At 39.5% G+C, this 18767-nt stretch overlaps 1 protein-coding gene and 1 long non-coding RNA gene across 3 annotated transcripts in view; both read right to left on the reverse strand.

The window, feature by feature from the left end:
- Nucleotides 1-10303: 10303 nt before the first annotated feature.
- Nucleotides 10304-11321, reverse strand: LOC118713552. The gene is made up of 2 exons (XR_004986298.2): nt 11024-11321; nt 10304-10782 (listed from the first exon to the last, which is right to left on the reverse strand). It is a non-coding gene; the product is annotated as an uncharacterized LOC118713552 (long non-coding RNA).
- Nucleotides 11322-14196: 2875 nt separating this feature from the next.
- The window catches only part of CTSC (cathepsin C), a 46391-nt gene continuing 41820 nt past the window's right edge, over nt 14197-18767 (reverse strand). For both annotated transcript variants that reach the window (XM_036428244.2, XM_036428245.2), the window contains 2 exons: nt 17291-17422; nt 14197-16163 (listed from right to left, as the gene is read on the reverse strand). In XM_036428244.2, coding sequence (XP_036284137.1) covers nt 15661-16163; nt 17291-17422 — 635 coding nt within the window. In that variant the 3' untranslated portion in view covers nt 14197-15660. The remainder of the gene's footprint in view (nt 16164-17290; nt 17423-18767) is intronic.

An 18767-nucleotide genomic window follows, 5' to 3' on the forward strand; every position in this document is an offset into this window, starting at 1 on the left:
CATAAGCAGGGATCTCTCTGGAAAAGGCAGAGATATTTATTACCCATGACAAAGGAACAGTGGAGATACTAGAGTTTTTGCTAGTTATTAGATTTCATAGTCATATATAGGTTAACTGATCCCAGAATGTCTTTTATTACCACAAGGACCTGCCTTGTAGAAGGTTCACTCCTTCTTTGCCCTCGTGTACTAGTACTAGCCAGAGGCCCAGTGCATGAATTCGTGCATGGGGTCTGGCCACCCATCCAATGGGGGCCGATTGGGGCTGAGCTGGTGGGGAGAAGGGAACATGGGAGATTGGCTGCCAGCCCTGCCCCCAGTCAGGGAGGGGGGCCAATCGGGGGCTGGGCAAGAGGCCATGGGAGGTTGGAAGGACCCATTGGGGCCCCAATTGGGCTGGTTGGCCTCCACAGTGCATGTCATAGCAACTTGTTCTGGTCGTTCCATTGTTCCAGTCACTTGGCTTTTATATATATATATATATATATATATATATATATATATATATATAGATATAGATATAGATATAGATATAGATATAGATATAGATATAGATATAGATATAGATATAGATATAGATATTCAGAAGAGCAGAAGAATTCCCTTTCCCCTCTTCCTCTACATATCTAAATACATGACATGATGGAATGTTACCTATTGATTTGATAGATATATATATCACTTTGTTTTTCCACTTATTTATGTATCCACTGGTTGGTTATTATATGTGCTCTTACTAGAGATCAAGCCCACAATCTTGCTATATCAGGACAGCACTAACTGAGCCAGCTGGCCAAGGTTAATGGAGTGATTTTTAGAATTTATTACACTGTTTACAGTTTACTTATCTTTTAGTGTGTATTTTTTTCCAAAACAACATCTAAGTTTAAGCACAGGTGAAATGAAACAACAACTTACAATTATTAAATGAGACTATTTCTATTATTCAACTAACAAATATCTTATTTAGCACCAATTATGTGCCAACTGTTATATTAAGTATGGAAAATGTGTCATCTGAGTTCTACATTTTCTTAGGATGCAGAAAATGAAAGGAGAATGTCGCTTCCCCTCTAATAGTGAGAATAAGCTGGGTAATATACAAAACCATAAAAAGTTTTTAGTCTAGTAAATATCTAAGAGCACAGGTGACCTAATGAACTGAGATGTAAAAGGTGACAGCCTCTGATGAGAGGGCTTACCTTTGGCAGAGCAGAGGAGGAAGCTGTACATGGGTTAGAAGAAAAGAGATGAAATTTTCATTAATTTTTTTTTTCTTTTTCTGCCTGGATCTGGAATAGAATCGTGACCTCCTAGTTCATGGGTCAGTTCTCAACCACTGAGTTACACTGGCCAGGCTTAATTAACTGTTAAACACTGAGGCACAAAGATCACATTACCCACCCCATTCTTTCCCTGGCCTTCTCTGAGAGCTCACAAAGGAGACTGGGGACAGAAAAGAGGAAACAAAAGAGACTCTATGGTGCAAGTGTTCATGGCCTGAGTCTGATGGTGAGGAAAGGTAACGAAAGCGGCCTTCTGCATCCCAGGCACTGAGAGCTAGGAGCTGCACTCATTGGAGGAGGGCAGGAGCGCTGCAGGAGATCACTCTTCTCAAGACACTCTTCCCAAGGAGCTCAGGGCCTACGGGAGCCTGCAGGAGGACAGCGAGATACCCTCCAGTGCTTCAGGCCGCATACTAATTATAAGGAAGCATCACTCTGCCTCTGGGGAGTTGAAGACTCTAGTGCATAGGATATAACTAAAGCAAAAATAATCTCAGAGCAACCAAAGCAGGCAAGAAAAAAGGAACAGGGGAGACAGAGTGGATGGGACACATAGAAATTAAGCACCGACATGGTAGACAGAAATCCACCCATCTCAATAACTATTCTAAATGCAAATGGATTCAACACGCTAATAGATCAGGCTGGATTCTAAAAATGACCCAACCATATATTCTGTTTATAAAAAACCACATGAGCTGAAACTGGTTTTGCTCAGTGGTAGAGCATCGGTCTGTGGACTGAAAGGTCCCGGGTTCGATTCCGGTCAAGGGCATGTACCTTGGTTGCGGGCGCATCCCCGATGGGGGGTGTGCAAGAGGCAGCTGGTTGATGTTTCTCTCTCATCGACGTTTCTAGCTCTCTATCTCTCTCCCTTCCTCTCTGTAAAAAATCAATAAAATATATTTTAAAAAAACACATGAAACACAATCAAGTTGAATAATGAAGTTACAAAATAATATACAGGGTGGGGGGGAAAGTAGATTTACAGTTGTGAGCACATGAAACACAGAGTTTGTTTTTATATTATTATTTATTACTGTGGGGTTTTGTTTTTTTCCATACAAGAACTTAACCCACTTTTGCCCCTCCCTCTAGTTTTTCAACACTCCACGTAAATTGTTGTCACTTGTGATTCCAAAAGGTGCCCACCTGATAATACCAGGTTATAGCAATCCATCCACCTTTCCATGTTAATGCATTTGTACCCTGTGAAACACCCTATATCTCCATTTCTGTGCTCACACTATGCTTTATTTGCCACACTTCCTATTTTTCACTGCACAGCACTCAGGTATTTTTTTCTGATTGTTTATTGTGAACCTAATACTATGAAACAATTGAACTCACCAAAGTCATCAAAGTTTACAATCGCATTAGAGAAGCATGACACAGAAAGATAGCCAGTGTTGAAAGATTTGGTAAGGGTAGTCAGTCCATCTACAGATATTTGGAAAAATAAGTCTCACAAGGATAAAGGTGAGACAGACAATGCTTTGAAGTTATCAGCAGCCTTCTAATCTCACTGTGTGCAGTCCTCCCTTCCTCTCAAACTTTTCTTAAAAACAGATAAAAAATATAATCAAAGTAAAGATCTGATTGTATTATTTCCCTTTATAAAATCTTCCTCCCCACTGACCCTACTCTCACTGGCAGGTGGGTCTACTCAGTACTCTTAAAACCCAATGTATCCCCAGCCTGACACTACAACCTTCCTTCCTCCCCAGAACCTTGAACACACTCCTGGATTGTACTCCAGGCCCCCATCCCCCCTATACACCACACACACACACCAAACCCATGCCAACATTCCTGTATCCAAATGCCATGCTTCCCTATTATATTATTGGGTCCCGACACTATGCCTATCTGCTTCATCCAGGCACTACCTATCTGGGGGTCTCTCTCCAAGCTTTTCAACCATGTTATGCCACCATTTGAACCCAGTGGGCTCCTGCTGCCATGTTCCACCAACTGTAGAACATGTTCCCTTAAATATCAATACTGCCTCGATCACATCACCATGTGTCATTGGAATCCATATACTGGACTGTTGACTCCCTTTATTCTATACCAACCCACCTGTGAGGTCCTGCACTGCTTCACAAATAGAGGGTTCTCACACCATTCCTATTCCACTTGACTCTCCTCTTGGCAAGTTCAAATCTCCTTTCTCCACAAAGAAAAAACAGTCTGACTGGTTTGGCTTAGTGGATAGAGCATTGGTCTGTGAACTCAAGGGTCCTGTGTTTGATTCCGGTCAAGAGCATGTGCCTTGGTTGCGGGCACATCTCCGGTGGGGGGGTGGAGATGGGGGAAGGTGCAGGAGGCAGCTGATTGATGTTTCTCTCTCATCAATGTTTCTGACTCTCTCTCCCTCTCCTTTTCTCTCTGTAAAAAAATCAATAAAATATATTTTTTTTAAAGGAAAGAACAAAGGATAGGGAGCAATATGACAGGATTGAAATAAGCAAGAATTATCATCAAATTGAAAGACAGAGAGGGAAAGGTACTTGTTTTTAATACAGAGGAGACAGGCTAGGTCCTGGTCTCATAACAAAGGCTTTGGAGTTCTCAAAGCATTAAATGATATGAGGGCATGAAGTAGAGGATGGTGAGTTTATAGAGGCAGGAGTCCTAGGTAAAATAAATGTTCTAGAGACAAAGAACATGGGTGATCCTAATTTATGGCATTGGGATACATTCACTTATGGGCATGTTGGTAGACAACCAAGCCCACACCTGTTTTATAATAATAGATCAGCACAGCTAGGATGATTACCTTCAAAAGTAGTGTTAAAGTATTATACTAATGCTAAGGAAAGCATAAATAATTCTCCAAGTCATTATTGGCCAACAGTGGTGTATAATTTTCTGTCAGGTAGTTAAAGGGAGAATTATTAACTCAAAGCCTACTACATTACATTACATAAGATAAACTTTGAAAAGGATGTGGCAAAATGCAAAAAGAATCAGTTTAGGTTTAAGCTGTGGGATCAAGTACTATTTTTCCCCCCAAATACCCTGAGCCAGGCTTTTGAGTTCACTAAACCTCAGTTTTTCTACCTGTAAAGTGGGCTATTAAAACTTGTCCTACCTACCTCAGGTTATTATGAAGAACAATATATACAATATACTACCATTCATAGGTAGTTATTTTGTCTCTTATTATGGCCATTTACACAGGCATAGTGTCTCATAATCTGGTTAATATAATGTCTTATTTTTGACATATAAATAGTCATTATGAGCTTTAAGTCCTTTTTTTAACACAGGATATTTGAAGATCCGCTTTGAGACCAGTTTTCAGCAGAGACCAGGATAATTCAGCCACCAGCTATAAAGCATAACAGCAAGCTTCAAAAACACTAGCCAGTTCTGAATGGAAAAATACTTCTGCCAAACCAAGTCTTAGGGGATTTATAGTTGTTTCTCATGTGTCCCTGTGAAAACAGCATTTTTCAAATCTTATTTTTTTATGGGGCTGTCAGAATAACAAGTATCATCTGTTTTCCAGGCCTGGGAAATGGATCCAGTTAAACTGAATTTAAGGATGAGATGTACAATATTTTAGGGAATCCAGTAACTTATATCTTGGAGGCAGGGCCAGCACTGATTGAAAGAAGCACGGGTGTGTGGCCTCCAGCTTATCTTGGCACATTCAGGTCTGCTTCTGTTCAGACAGCTCCCAGACAAACATTTCAGAACTGATATCAACACTTTCGGGGGACAACAGCCAAATAAATATTTGACAACCAATCATGTTTCAACTGTCTAGGAAATGCCATTTTCACTCTTCATTGTCCCCACCCTCTGGGCAGATTAGAAAAAGGAGGAGGTCTGATAGAAGCAGACCACATGTCTAAATTCTAAGCATCTAGAACCATGGTCTTGGAAGGAATTAGAGCCCTGTTGTGATAGGTGTGGGCCCTGCCTCCGCCAGGACCTGCACAGGAGCAGCTTCCTGTTCTTACATTATCATTCTGTGGGCTGACTGAGACACGGAGAGATTAAAATGTCAGAATCAATAGGTCTGAGTTCCTTAGAACCAGTATGAAACTTTTAATAAATGAAAATGCCTGGAAAGTTATATGCTAGAACTGAAATATCTTCAAGGGATTCATGCTTTCAAAAAGATGACATTATAAAGAACAATTGACAGCTAGTATAGCTCAGGAATTGAGCATCCAACTTTGAACTGGGACAGCACAGTCCGATTTCCAGTTAGGGAACATGCCCAGGTTGTGGGCTCCTTCCCCAGTGGGAAGCATGCAGGAGGCAGCCAATCAATTCTTTTATCTTAACATCTCTTATCATTAATGTTTCTATCTCTTTCTCCCTCTCTGATATCAATAAAAATTATTTTTTTAAAAAAGCAATTCACAGCCATTACTACAAATGAATACAACTGTTTTAACTTTACATCCCCCATGTTTGAGACACCAGACTAAACCACTTACCTCCTATCAATGAGTTTGGATATTATTCAAATAGAAAGATATCCCCCTCATAACGTCTGCCTTTCAACTTTCATGTTTTCCCTCCCAATCATGAAGATTATGCAGAGTTAAAATTTTTGTAGCCTGCATTATGAAAACCACAGGTTTATGGAATGTTAATTTCCATATTACTAGCCTGTCCACCTTGAAATATTCCTGAACTATGGAGATTCATTACAGATTATAAGCAGGGATGTGACATCTGTCACCACTGCTTTGGTGAGGATTGGGAGAGGGAAAGGCTGGAAGTGGAAAGGTATGTTGGGAGGCTATAGCAGTCATACAAGTTACAGATCATGATAGCTTAAGACAGGCACGTGCAGAATGACAGATTTCATAGATACTTAGAAATCAGATTGGTAGGAGGTCATGACTAATTGAATGTTGTGGCTGAGAAGGAAAAATAAATCAATGATAACATCTACATTTCTGATTAAGAAACTGGGTGTGTGTTGATGCCATTAACTTAGAGGATGAAAATGAGCATGCTTTGGGGATGGGAAAAAGATGATGTATTCAGATGAGTACATTTTGCACTTGCTAATGGATTGTACATCTATGGATAAGTTGGAGGTGAGATAGCTATTTAGAGTTATCATAGGCATCTTTTTTAAAAAATACATTTTTATTTATTTCAGAGGAGAAAGAGAGAGAGAGAGAGAGAGAGAGAGAGAGAGAGAGAGAGAGAGAGAGAGAGAGAGAGAGAAGCATCCATGATGAGAGAGAATAATTGATGGGCTGCCTCCTGCACAGTCCACACTGGGGATCGAACATGCAAGCCAGGCATGCACCCTGACTGGGAATCAAACTATGACCTCCTGGTTCATAGTTAACACTCAACCACTGAGCCACACTGGCTGAGGTGATAGGCATCTTTAGGATGGCTTCAATGATCCCATCTTCTGATATTTAGTCTTTCTATAATATTCTCTCCTTGACTAATTTTCTTCTGGAGAATAGAATATGGGATCACTGAGCATATATCTCTTCCAGGATTAAGTTATAAAGACTGTGAATTCTATCTTACTAGTACACTCTGACTATTGCTTTCACAGCTTGCACACTTAGATGAAGTGAGCTGTCACATTGGAGGGGCTCATATGCTAAGGCACTGAGGGTGGCCTCAATCCAAGAACCTAAATACTGCCTGTAATCTGTGAGTGACCTTCCCCAGTGGAGCCTTCAGATGAGACTGAAAATCATGGGTGAATACCTGATGCATGCCTACTTTGAGAGGTCATGCAACAAAGAATCCAGTGAAATTGTGCTCAGATTCCTGGCCTACAGCAATTGAAAGATAATAAGTGTGTGTGGTTTAAATCATTAAGTTTTAGAGAAATTTGTTATGCTACAATAGGTAACTTATTTATGAGCTCTGGAGATGAAGGCTAGATTTGGGATTCACCAGAACATAGACAAAATATACTGACTGTGAAAAGGTTCAACAGAAACAGTGTATAGAAATGAGAAAGGGGAATTGGTAATGAAGCTGGAAGAACAAAAAATTAAGAAGTGGGTGAAGTACCAGGAACCTGAAAAGAACTATAAAGAAATAGAGATTTGAAAAGCTGGGAATTGCAAGGTTCAGGGAGGTATGACCAAATATCATATGGTGAGATGACTGAAAACTGCTTTTAGCAACGAGGTGAACTTTGCTTACCTTGATGTGAACAATTTCAAAGAAGCGATTTGGCGCAGGCAGATTTCAATAGATAGCGGGAAAAACACAAAGCTGGAAGGTAAAGGAAACTTCTTTGAAGAAGCTTGGCTGTTGAAAGAAGGAAAAAAAGTAACCTCATATTTCCAGTAAAAGGAAAAAGTTGATGGCTTTTTGATGGGGGAGACTGGAGCATATTTGAGGGCTTCTTGGTTATGCATATTTTGATTACATTTTCTGTTATTTATAAAAGAGCTGTTATAAAAAAAACCACTTGCCTGGTTATTCATAATCCTCCTGGTGCTTACATGTCCATTTGCTTATTACATAACAAAACATGGCATCCATTTTCTACATAATATAAACATTTCTTAATGTGGTTATATTGGCAGCATAGTTATTTTTAATATTATACAATATAATATATTGTCAAGTTTGTATACAATAAATAATCTGTTTCCTATTTATTGGACTTCTAGGGTGTTTCCAACTTATTATAACTGTAAATAATGCTTTGATTAATTGCAGATTTGTTCCAAAACAAAAACAGAAGGCTCCCCCTTAAGCGATGTTTTCTGGATGCTTGCCCAAGACAGCACTCTTCATGCTAAAGGGCTCTGAGCTGAAGTCCCTGAAAACACATGCAAAAACTACAGGGCCTCTTTCTTTTTTATTCTTTTATTATTCCAAACTTCAAAAGCCCAAGAGGTGGGCCACTCAAATATATAGAAAGAGATTGTTGAGTGCCCAGGTCAACCTTAAATTTTCTGTGAACCTGAATGTATGTGTCCTGTGAACCTACCCTGAGTGAATGGCTTTCTACCAGCATGCCGAGGTTCTTGAAATACAACAGAGGAGGCCTCAGTCATCTTTCTTCTTTTGTTTTTATATTGGAAGGAAGGTAACTATCGTTAATACCTTCCTTGCCATTGCACACAAAGTAAAATAATCCACTCTCCCTGGGAGGGCCCAGTACCTTGCCAGAAACTATCTTCCACTTGAGCTTATAGCAATTGTTGTAAAACTGCTAAACATTACATTTTCCAAATCCTTCCTAAGAATCCTATCACATTTCTGGTGAGACGCTTGTTGAAAGTAGCTTTTAGTGTGTTTGCATTGGTCAGCTGAAATGCAATGTTTAAAACAGAGTATGTCATCATCCCTCTCTTACTGTTCCCCTCCTGACTCAACCTCTCTCTCTGAGACCACCCTTCTTTTATTCATCCTGATTTAAATGATGAAGGCATCTTCTTATCTCCCAGCAACTGTGCAAAGTATGATAATTACCTGCAAAAACAGAGGGACAACAAAAGGGACCAGGTCCTGAAAAACCAACCTGGGGAAGATACAGGAAGAACATCTTGAGGCAGGGAGTACAGTGAAGAACTGCCATTCTAGAACAAAAGGACCTGCCTGGGTTCAAATCTCAAGTAAATGGATGAGCTGTGTGATTTGGGGCAAGTTACTTCAGTGCTCTGATTCCTTCGCTGTAAGACAGGATCTTTACAAGGAAGTGAAGGAGGCTCACCACACCACCTGGGTTAAAGTAAGCCCTTGACAAATCTGCAATTATTATTATGACCAATAAAAACAGAATTGGGTGCAAAACTAAGTAATTTGGCAGATAGAGAGGACTTCTGGGTGAAACTGCTGCAGTGGACGGTCCAGGTCAGGAGGCAGCAGGAGGTTCAAGCTGGGAGAAATACTGGTGTTGCTTCTGTGGATGGCAGGAGCTCAGTGACGGGAGCCTGGGGGCTGCACAAAATGAACAGTCCTGTGGGCAGGCAATGGACATCAGAGTTTGCTTCACTGGTGGAAGGACTATAGTAACCAGGCAGAATTTTACTAGTCAGAATCCTACTTTAGTGATGGTGACAGCAGGAGTGAGATTAGATCCCAACCCAGAAGAAACTAACACAAGGGGCTAGGCACTGAGAGCCACTAAGACTCAGAGAACAAATGGGAAGCTGTTTCCAAACAGGGTCTGATCAAGCCTGGGATTATACCTGGAAATGGCTCCCTCAAATCCCACCTGCCAAGACTTCCCAATGGTTCCTCCCAGCCTGCAGCTGAAGGAACACAGGGAAAATATCTGCACTTTGGAATAGCTAATTGGCTGGGAGAAAAGGCGCTATGCACACAGGAGTATGTTTTACTGTGCTGGGGCTTGTCAATCTCCAAGACCATGCTGAGATTTTATGCAAAGTTTAATATGAGCATGTGCATTATTTCCTGGGAAAGAAGCCATAGTTTTTATCTATCTCAAAAGGGTCCATGGTCCATGATCTCACAAGAGAGGATTAATGCTTTACACAAGTGTTCTTTTAAAGCAAAAATCCTGCAACGTACCTCATTTATTTTCATCCTTATCTTGACCAAATGTTTGGTAAGATGTGTTCATCTTCTATGACAGGATTTTCTTACACACGTGGGCTTCCAATTATCATTCTATCTTCCGATTTGCTTCTCTCCTCCTTTGTTAAATTCAACCAGTATCCGGCCCTAGCCAATTTGGCTCAATAGACAGAGCACTGGCCTGGGGACCCAAAGGGTCCCGGGTTTGATTTTAGTCAAGGGCATGTATCTCAGTTTTAGGCTCCTTTCCAGTCCTGGCCCTGGTCAGGGATCACGCAGGAGACAACCAATTGATGTATTTCTGTCTTTCCCTCTCTCTAAAAATCAATGGGAAAAATATTCTCAGGTGAGAATTAAAAAAAATAAACCAATATCTGATCCACTAATGAGCCCAATTCTTACAATGATTTTTTTGACTATGTAGTGTTAGATCTTTTTTTTTTTAAAGGCTATATTTAGGTTCCTATTGGTTGGGGGCTACTAAGAAAGGGCTCAACCTGTCATCCTGAAATGAGTGGCATTCCTTCTCTTCTGTCCTGACTTGTTTTTACCCATTCCTTTGCCCTTCATGTCTTTTACTTCTCTGGATTCTTCACAGCTCAGCTCAAGTTCTGTTTACTCTCTAGAAGCTTCTGGGGTAGCTTTAGTCCTCAGAATCACCTCCCTCTTCCAAAGTCTGTAACAGTCAATGCCGGGGAATGCAAGTGTAAGAGCGTTATTAGCATGTTGTCTGGCAGACTTTCCCATCCTGACACCTGGGCTAGGTAATTCTTCATTATGGAGTGTGTCTTCTCCCCCAGTGTGACAACCCAGATGTCTACACACATTGTCAAATGTCTGAGGAACAAAATCACCTCTGGTTGTATAGCACTGTTCAAATATAATTCCATGTACAGCTAGTATGATGCATGACTTTTGTACAAACTGTGTTCAGTCATAGCCTACTTTCTACCTTTATCTTCCTTATTTCAGTTCATTTTTTAAACTTATATTTTACTGCCAAAACCGGTTTGGCTCAGTGGATAGAGTGTCAGTCTGGGGACTAAAGGGTCCCGGGTTCGATTCCGGTCAAGGGCAAGTACATTGGTTGTGGGTGCATCTCCAGTAGGCGGTGTGCAGAAGGCAGCTGATCGATGTTTCTCTCTCATTGACATTTCTAGCTTTCTATCCTTCTCCCTTCCTCTCTGTGGAAAATCAATAAAATATATTTTAAAAAATAAATAAACTTGTATTTTACTGCATCTTTACCTTTGTAAGACACTTTAAACTTTAAAAAAAAAGACACTAGACATGTAATATATAAACACTCATTGCTTCTTTTAAACCTTGTTACAACCCTTGATAGTATTAACATCAACTTTTAACAGGCAAAGACACTGAAGACTAGACATATCTGTTTAGTAACTGGACTCAGATCCAAATAACAAACATGGGAGAAGCAGTCTCAGCATAGGGACAGATTCCAAAGTCCAGTACATTTTGAAGGCTCAGTGCTATTCTGTTGATTTTCTCCTCATTGACTCATCCTACGCAATTGACTCTTAGGCTGCTGAACACATCCTGTTACACAATTGAATCTTAGACTGCTGTCTACTATCTCTTGGGAATACTGTGCATCCTATGACGGCACAGGAATCATTATCAGAAGGAAAAATTGGTTTTTCTCTTAGGTCTCCAGAAATCCCACAAAAGAGAGAATGTGGGTACAAAAATCTGATACTAACAGCATTCATTTCCTATCATTTATCTTACATTACACTGAAACTATGCAATGCTTTTGAAGGTTAAGAAAACATAGTAAAGGGAAAAAATAAATTATCTCAATGATTCCTTTAATGCACCACCTTACCTTCATGGCATTTCCCTTATGTCCTCAGGGAAAGGCTATTTCTCCAACTCATTTCTGTTCAATTGATTGCTAGGATTTCTCTCTCTTTTAGACCTTTTTTATTAGAGGGAGGAACGAGTCAGCTTTTTTTATAGAACTGAATTTCAAAAAACAAATTGCCTTTTAGGACAGAAAGTTGAAAATCGAAATATTGCATCAGCATCACAGTCTCAAGATCAGAAAATGAGAGGTTAAATTTTTCACTGCTGCTAACTCTTAAAAGCACTTGAAGAAAATGGATCTAAATAAATGGACTTCTGAGAGGAAAAAGGAAGAAACAACAAAGGCATGTGTTGCATTTTCTGTCCAAAGGCTAGTTCATCTCCTGCAATTTTCGTGTCGCATGGCCTGGTCTGCTGAGGTTTCAATTATCTTACAGCCCAGGCAATTTCAGGCAAATTTACAGTGTCACTCGGAACTACAGTTCAATGAGGTCAATATTTTACACTAATGAAACTAAGGTCCAATGACTAATGTCAAGTCCATGCATTTCCCTCAGAGCAGAAGAATTTGATTTATCCAAAGCTTTCCTGTCTTGGTCAGGAAGCTTCTATTTAAACAAAACAAAAAAATATTTACTACAATTAAGAAATATAAATATTAGCATCACTATATTTAGAAGAAAACTGTTAAAGCTTCCAAACCACATGGATTGGAGCTTACCGCATTTTCCCCAAGAGACCAGAAAAGGATTTGAGAGTTAGGAAAGACCTTAGAAATGATTTTAATGGAGCAAGATGAAGTCATTAGTCCCACGTTTAGAGTTTCTCCATTTTTCTTAATTAGGAAGCAGTGGGTACAGTGAAAGTTCTAGACACACTGGGGTCCAGATTCATCTTTATTAGCTGAGAGCTCAGACATATTATCTCATCTGTAAAATCCATTTTTATTTCAAGGACAGAGGTGGACTAGATGACCTTTGGCATGGTCGCACGAATCTGTTATGCTTACCTTATCCTAATAGTAAAATTCCAAATAGGAAAATCCAGCTGTTACAACCTTAGATTAGCCTCACTCCTTTTTGCTTCAGTTAGTGACTTTCCTCTCATCTGGGGTCTGATTTTCAGCTGTGTGGTAGCATCTGACCTTGCCTGGTTCTCTCCACAGGGGCAGCAGCAGGGATGTGGTGGGGAAGTGAAACCTCTACACCAGAAAATCAGAATTGTCTAATTTGTACTTTTTGAAAGTTTTTTTTTTTGTGTGTGGGATTCTTTGTACCAGTGTTCCTCTGTTGGTTTTTCAATCCCCTCCTAGTAGAGCAGACTTTATTCATTAGCAGAATTATGTCTTAGCTGCTTCCTGTAGCAAAAGGTTGAGTTCAGAAAAAAGACTTATGTTCCAAGCACTGTTCTGCATTATTTGCATATCTGAAGGCATTTAATCCTCAGAAAACTGTGTAGATGCATATCCCTTCCAATCCAAACATTTTCCCTTCCTGAATTCAGGGGTGAGAGGTCAGAGTTACTTGATTTTGGAAGGCCAGGAAGATTTCATTATCTGAATTTAGTTTAGTTCACACACTTGGGATGATGATGAAAAGCTTGATCTTAAATAAAGCAAATTGTATCACCTAAAGATTCAAATCCATTTGATTCCTTCGTTGCAATAGCAAGGGTTTAAGTAGAAAGAGTTAAATGAGAGATCTACCCCATTATCTCCATTAACAAATGAGGAAAATGAAGCACAGGTGGATTAAGGAAACTGCTCAAGGTGTCATGGTGGTAAGTGGCACAGCCTGTCACAGCTGAGATAGACGCTCGATTACACTTAGTTTCTCTTTGTAGTCAGTGGTGCCATCCATGTGTACTTTCACTGTATTTTTTCTGGGAATGTCTTTGGGGAGATTAGCCAGAATTGTCAGAATTGTTGTCCTATTTTTCCCATAGTTTAATTTGTCAGCAGACTTTGATTATATGTGCTATTAACACCAACATAAACACATTTCAGAATGAAACTTGCTATTTGTTCAGCTTAACAGTTTAATCACAGAGCTGGAGGAACCACAATGTCTCATTTAGTCACTGTTTTTAATTCTTCCACTGAAGATGAAATAAGTGATCTTTCTGTCTTACAGACACAGGAGAAGCACACTCCACGCAGATAAATGCAGATGGAAGTGCAGTGTAACTTGAGTTCTTGTTGTGGGCAATCCTTCTTGCCATCTCTGAAGACTTAAGGTCTCTTCAAACCTTTGCTTGTCTACAACTAATCATGCTGTGAGAGTTGCTTCCCACTGCCAGTTAGATTCACACCTATGTTTAGTTTTCCAGTGTTTTTTTTCTAAAGTACTTACTACATGATACCAGCAATGATTTTCCTGTGGGGTTAAGGGCCCTCAGAAAATTGTGTAAAACCATGGGCACTCTGCATCTTCATGACTTGCTCTCTTATGCATCCGCTAACTGCTGTCGAAACCCAGAGGACAAGCTCATGTGTACATGTTAACAGAGTCATACCTGTTAAGCTGACAGGTCGTATCTATAAAAAAGTTAAGTGAAAAATAAATGCATCTTGATTTCAAATTCTTTTTACACTTTCACATAGCGACAAGGCTAGGCATAACATAGGACTAACATTACATTGAATCAGTAACAGGAACAGAGAAAATACTGGTCGTTAGAGTCCTTCTGGAAGTTCTGTGTCACTATGTGGTGAAAAGGTCAAAAGTATGGCTCAGTGTCCCAAGAGACCAAGAAGCCCCACGTTATAAACACTTGGTAAATTCCTGGAAGGCCACTTCAGTCCAAGGAGAATGAAAGTGTCATTGTAGTGGCTCAATCGTCATTCAAAGAGTACATGAGGTTTAAGACAAAACCCTGAGACTTAACATGTCAAGGGGAAACTTCCAAGTATGCACCTCATATCCCTGAGGATTTGGGATGCTCTGGTGGGAAGTGCTGAGGTTCAGAGTCTCAGTTGCTCCAGGAGAACAGGCCTTAGACGATCTAGGTGCTATTCATGACTCCCTTACTTTCCACCTGTGTGGCTTAGCTGAGTTACTTGAACTTTTCTAAGCCTTAGTCTCTTTTTCTGTGCAGAGAGGTTTGATTGCATGATCTCTATTTACCGTCTCTTCCAAAAGACTTGTTGTTCTTGTGTATGTTTTAGAGCTTTGGCTGCCTAATTTTGCCTAATCTGTTATTTGTAATAGATGTCATCTGTTGACTCAGCATAGCAGTTTCATATCACTGTGAAATACACTTTAGAGATCCAAAGGTGTGTCCAAATTTAAACTGCTAATGTTCTACTAATTTAACTATTACTGCTCACCCAATGAAGGCTAACCAATACTTCTAAATTCAAGGTAGACCATAAGAAAATTTAACCAATATCAACATTTTGACCAAAAGTCCTAAAATTTTCTTTTTACTATGACTTTTGGCTCATCAACTATAGAGTGGATAATGTTAGCATTCACTTGCCATTATTTGAACATAGCCCCTATCATAAAGTTTTATAAATTTTTGTTTTAAATTAAAATATCCTCAAATGCTTTTCCTTCTTAAAGAACTTATATAGGTGACACAATGAATCTGAATGTAACTAAAGGAGCCAATGGTAGAAGTTCTTTTATGCACACACATAAATTCCACAATATATATCACTTGATCACTGACAAAAAAAAATATTTTTAATTTAATAGTCCTTGCCGTAATTCCTTGAGATTTTCAAATAGACCATTCAAAATATAGCATATTTGAACTAGAAATGATTAGCAAAATCCATTAGTGCACAGTTCACCACCATCTTAAAAAACAAACAAACTCATTTATTTGAGTATTTATAAAAAATTAGGTTAGTGGCTAATGGGAAGGCATATTAAATCAAGGGCAGTTTTAATTTTGAAGGCAAAAATCTTCATAGGAATCTATTTGTAATCTCCTGAAACTGCTGCAATAAAAATCACTAATCTGTGAATAAATCATCCCCTTTCAGGACTGATGGTGGTCAGTATACACTGCAGGATGGTTCATGCTACAATTTTGGAATTGGCGTGGCTGCCATGGCTATGCTTTCAATTGCACACTCATCAGTGCCTCTACGGATCCGGAAGTAACCTTGCTCACCCCAGCTGGTGCCCCAGCTGTTTTTAACAATCCAGTAATCCTGCCCAGTTTTTGGATCAGTGCCATAGCCCACCAGCAGAACGGCGTGATTCGTCAGCTCAAATGGATTGAAAGGGTCCTTCAGACCAGTGTGGTGGTAGATCCCCTGGTGGTAGTGCAGGAAGTCGTCATAGACTTCAAAAGCAACTGCCATGGGCCCGTGATGAACCAGCTCAAGCTTCATCAGGGCTTCGTTGCAGCCCCCGTAGAAACCGCCCACATAGTGGTACTCGGACGTATAGTAGCGAAAGCAGTCCTCCTTCACTTTGCATGGCGAATCAGTGCCTGTGTAGGGGAAGCACGACTCTTCCACCAGCCCGAAATCTTGGGCGTACTTTCCTGCAATGAGGTATGGGAAGCCGCCGTCACAGCCTGAGGAGGAATGACGCAGAGTTATTAACCCTTTATTACAAAGGGACACGGGGAGAAATTGTCCCACTTCCTAGTCTCTCTTTTTTACTCCATTAATTTTTTATGCTACCTGGAAGTTGTGCCTAACTTAAATGGTACTTCATTCATCCATCCACTAGCTGCCTAGCTCTCTATGCTATCATCCCTATCTATTTAACAGGCATTGATTCAGCACTTGAAGGTACCTCTAGTTTAGTGGTTAGGTGGGAAGCTCTGCAGCCTCACTATGTAGGTTCAAATCCAAAACTGTGTGAAGACTATCTCTGCACCTCTGTTTACTTATCTGTAAAATATAGACAGCAATAGCACCTTTCCTGCAGGATTAAATTAGTCACTTCATGTAAAAGCAATAAAAGTTCACCATTATTGTTGTTATTAAATATCCAGAAACCACACCATGGATCGTCATAAGGGACTTGATATATCACAATCCCCAGAGCCTAGAAGTCACAATATCCGCGTTTGATAAGTATTTCAGAAAGAATGGAAGGCCCACTGGCAAATAATCATTCTCCGCTGGTGAACTAAGCTTTCTCTTGGCCAAATCTGGGGTTGACAGAAGAAAACTTTAACATGGGACTGTTTCTCTCTGAATGAATGGCAATTAGGCTTTCTACATACATCACATATGCCCTCTTCTCAAAAACATACAGACAGAATTTTTAAATTATCCTAAAGAGAAACCAGTGCTAGTTTGGTTTTAACAAGCATTAGGTTTTGGAGGGAGACCTTAGTGGAAACGGAAACTCTAATGGTTAGAAGCTGTGTGGCCTTGAAAAGATTATAGAACAATGTGGTGTCTGTTCCCTGTCTATAAATTAGGGATTATATCTACTCTTTCAGGATTTGGGGCATCGTTGGGTAATGTATCTGAGAGACTCCTAAGAGGCAGTGCTCCTACAATCTATAGTAACTATAGGGGGCACAATAAGTTCTATGAGAAACCACTCATTAATAACTGATAGGGCCAGACTTGCATCAGGATTTTCTGATTACGACTTTATGCTCTACCTATTACACCATCCTTTTGTCTGCCAACAACGGCCAACCACTACACAGGAAAACAGTGCCTGAAATACAACACTTACCTTGAGCATACTGGCTGCAAGACACAACCTCCTGAGGACTCAAGATTGGTGACTGAGTGTTGTTGGTTAGGATACGTATTCTTGCTTCCAGCATACCCATAGAAGCAAATGAGTAGCAGCTTCCACAAGATGCTGGTGATAGAGAGAGAAACAAAAAAGATATATAACCCAAGAGACCTCTGAAGTATTCATAAAAACAGAGAAAGCTCAGTAGTTACAATATTTTAATATATTTATACTGAGTGTTGCTCAAGCACAGTAAAAAAAAAAAAAAAAAAAAAAAAAAAAGTCAATCGACAGACACGACTGAATTTAAAGGCCACCATTAAGATTTCAGTTTTTCATCAAAAGGCAAATGTTACTATATGGGGTTTTCCTTAAGAATAGTTTAAGAGGGAGAGAAAAAAGGAACAAAAACCTAACTTCTGCAAAGTATTTGATAGTTTTCTTGAAGAAATGTCTTAATTCTGCAGAGCCACCAGACTGAGAGAAACAAACTGAGGGATACAAGTAAGCAGAGCTTTTAAATATCTCTAGAACAGCATTTTACAACTTGCTGGGTGGAACTAACCCTAAGACAGGCTCATATGGGTATATTGTAGAGAGTTTGATTTAACCAGGGTCAAGGAGGTAAAAGACAACAAAGCCCAAGAAAGGAAGAAAATAATTATAATGATGAATATGGTACTTAAGATGTCCAAAGAGAATATAAAGATATAAGACATGGAGGTAGTGAAATTAAAATAAGACTGACTCCAAGGGGAAAAGGACAACAGCAGTATAGCTATGGTCCCCGAAAAGTATTACCGAGAGAAGAAAGAAGCATGAAGATAGCTGGATTGAGGTAGGGAGAAGGGAAAAGAAAACAGCTGAATGCTCTGGCAAAGACAAAATCAATTAAGAAGAATATGCTTGGAACATAGTTGCTATTTCAAAAGAAGAAAAAACATAAGGAAAAATATGTGAACAGTATTACTTTTCTATGTTTCTTCAATATGTGTGGTTAAGAAATAAGAAAATATGGCACATTTACTAGTATAACAGAACTGGGACTTCTACTTGTTATAATTCTAGAAAGAAATGAGCATAATATTAATATTTCTATTATTACATCATCTCTTTGTCACTGATACAAATTTAGTGCCAAGACATAGGTACTAAGTGCAAATATACAAAATTGGCATGTTGTTCACTTTACTAATATTAGTTACCAAATTACCTGAATAGTGAGCACTCCCTTATGCACATAAAACAAGATTAGTGAATACAGAATAGATATATTACAATAAAAAATGCATTCAATATAAAAAGAATGCTGTGTTTGTTCTGTTTAATAAAGCTAAATTTCATAATTTAGTAACTTTCTTCCTTAGAGAGAAAAACACTCAAAAGAGCTTTCTGCATTCAAAATATGTTACTTGGAGAAGGTAACTGTTGATTCTCCTTCCTCCTTGAGTGCAAAGTAAATCCAGGATAC

This window comes from Pipistrellus kuhlii, unplaced genomic scaffold, assembly GCF_014108245.1.
Source record: "Pipistrellus kuhlii isolate mPipKuh1 unplaced genomic scaffold, mPipKuh1.p scaffold_m20_p_9, whole genome shotgun sequence".
Taxonomy (NCBI): Eukaryota; Metazoa; Chordata; class Mammalia; order Chiroptera; family Vespertilionidae; genus Pipistrellus; species Pipistrellus kuhlii.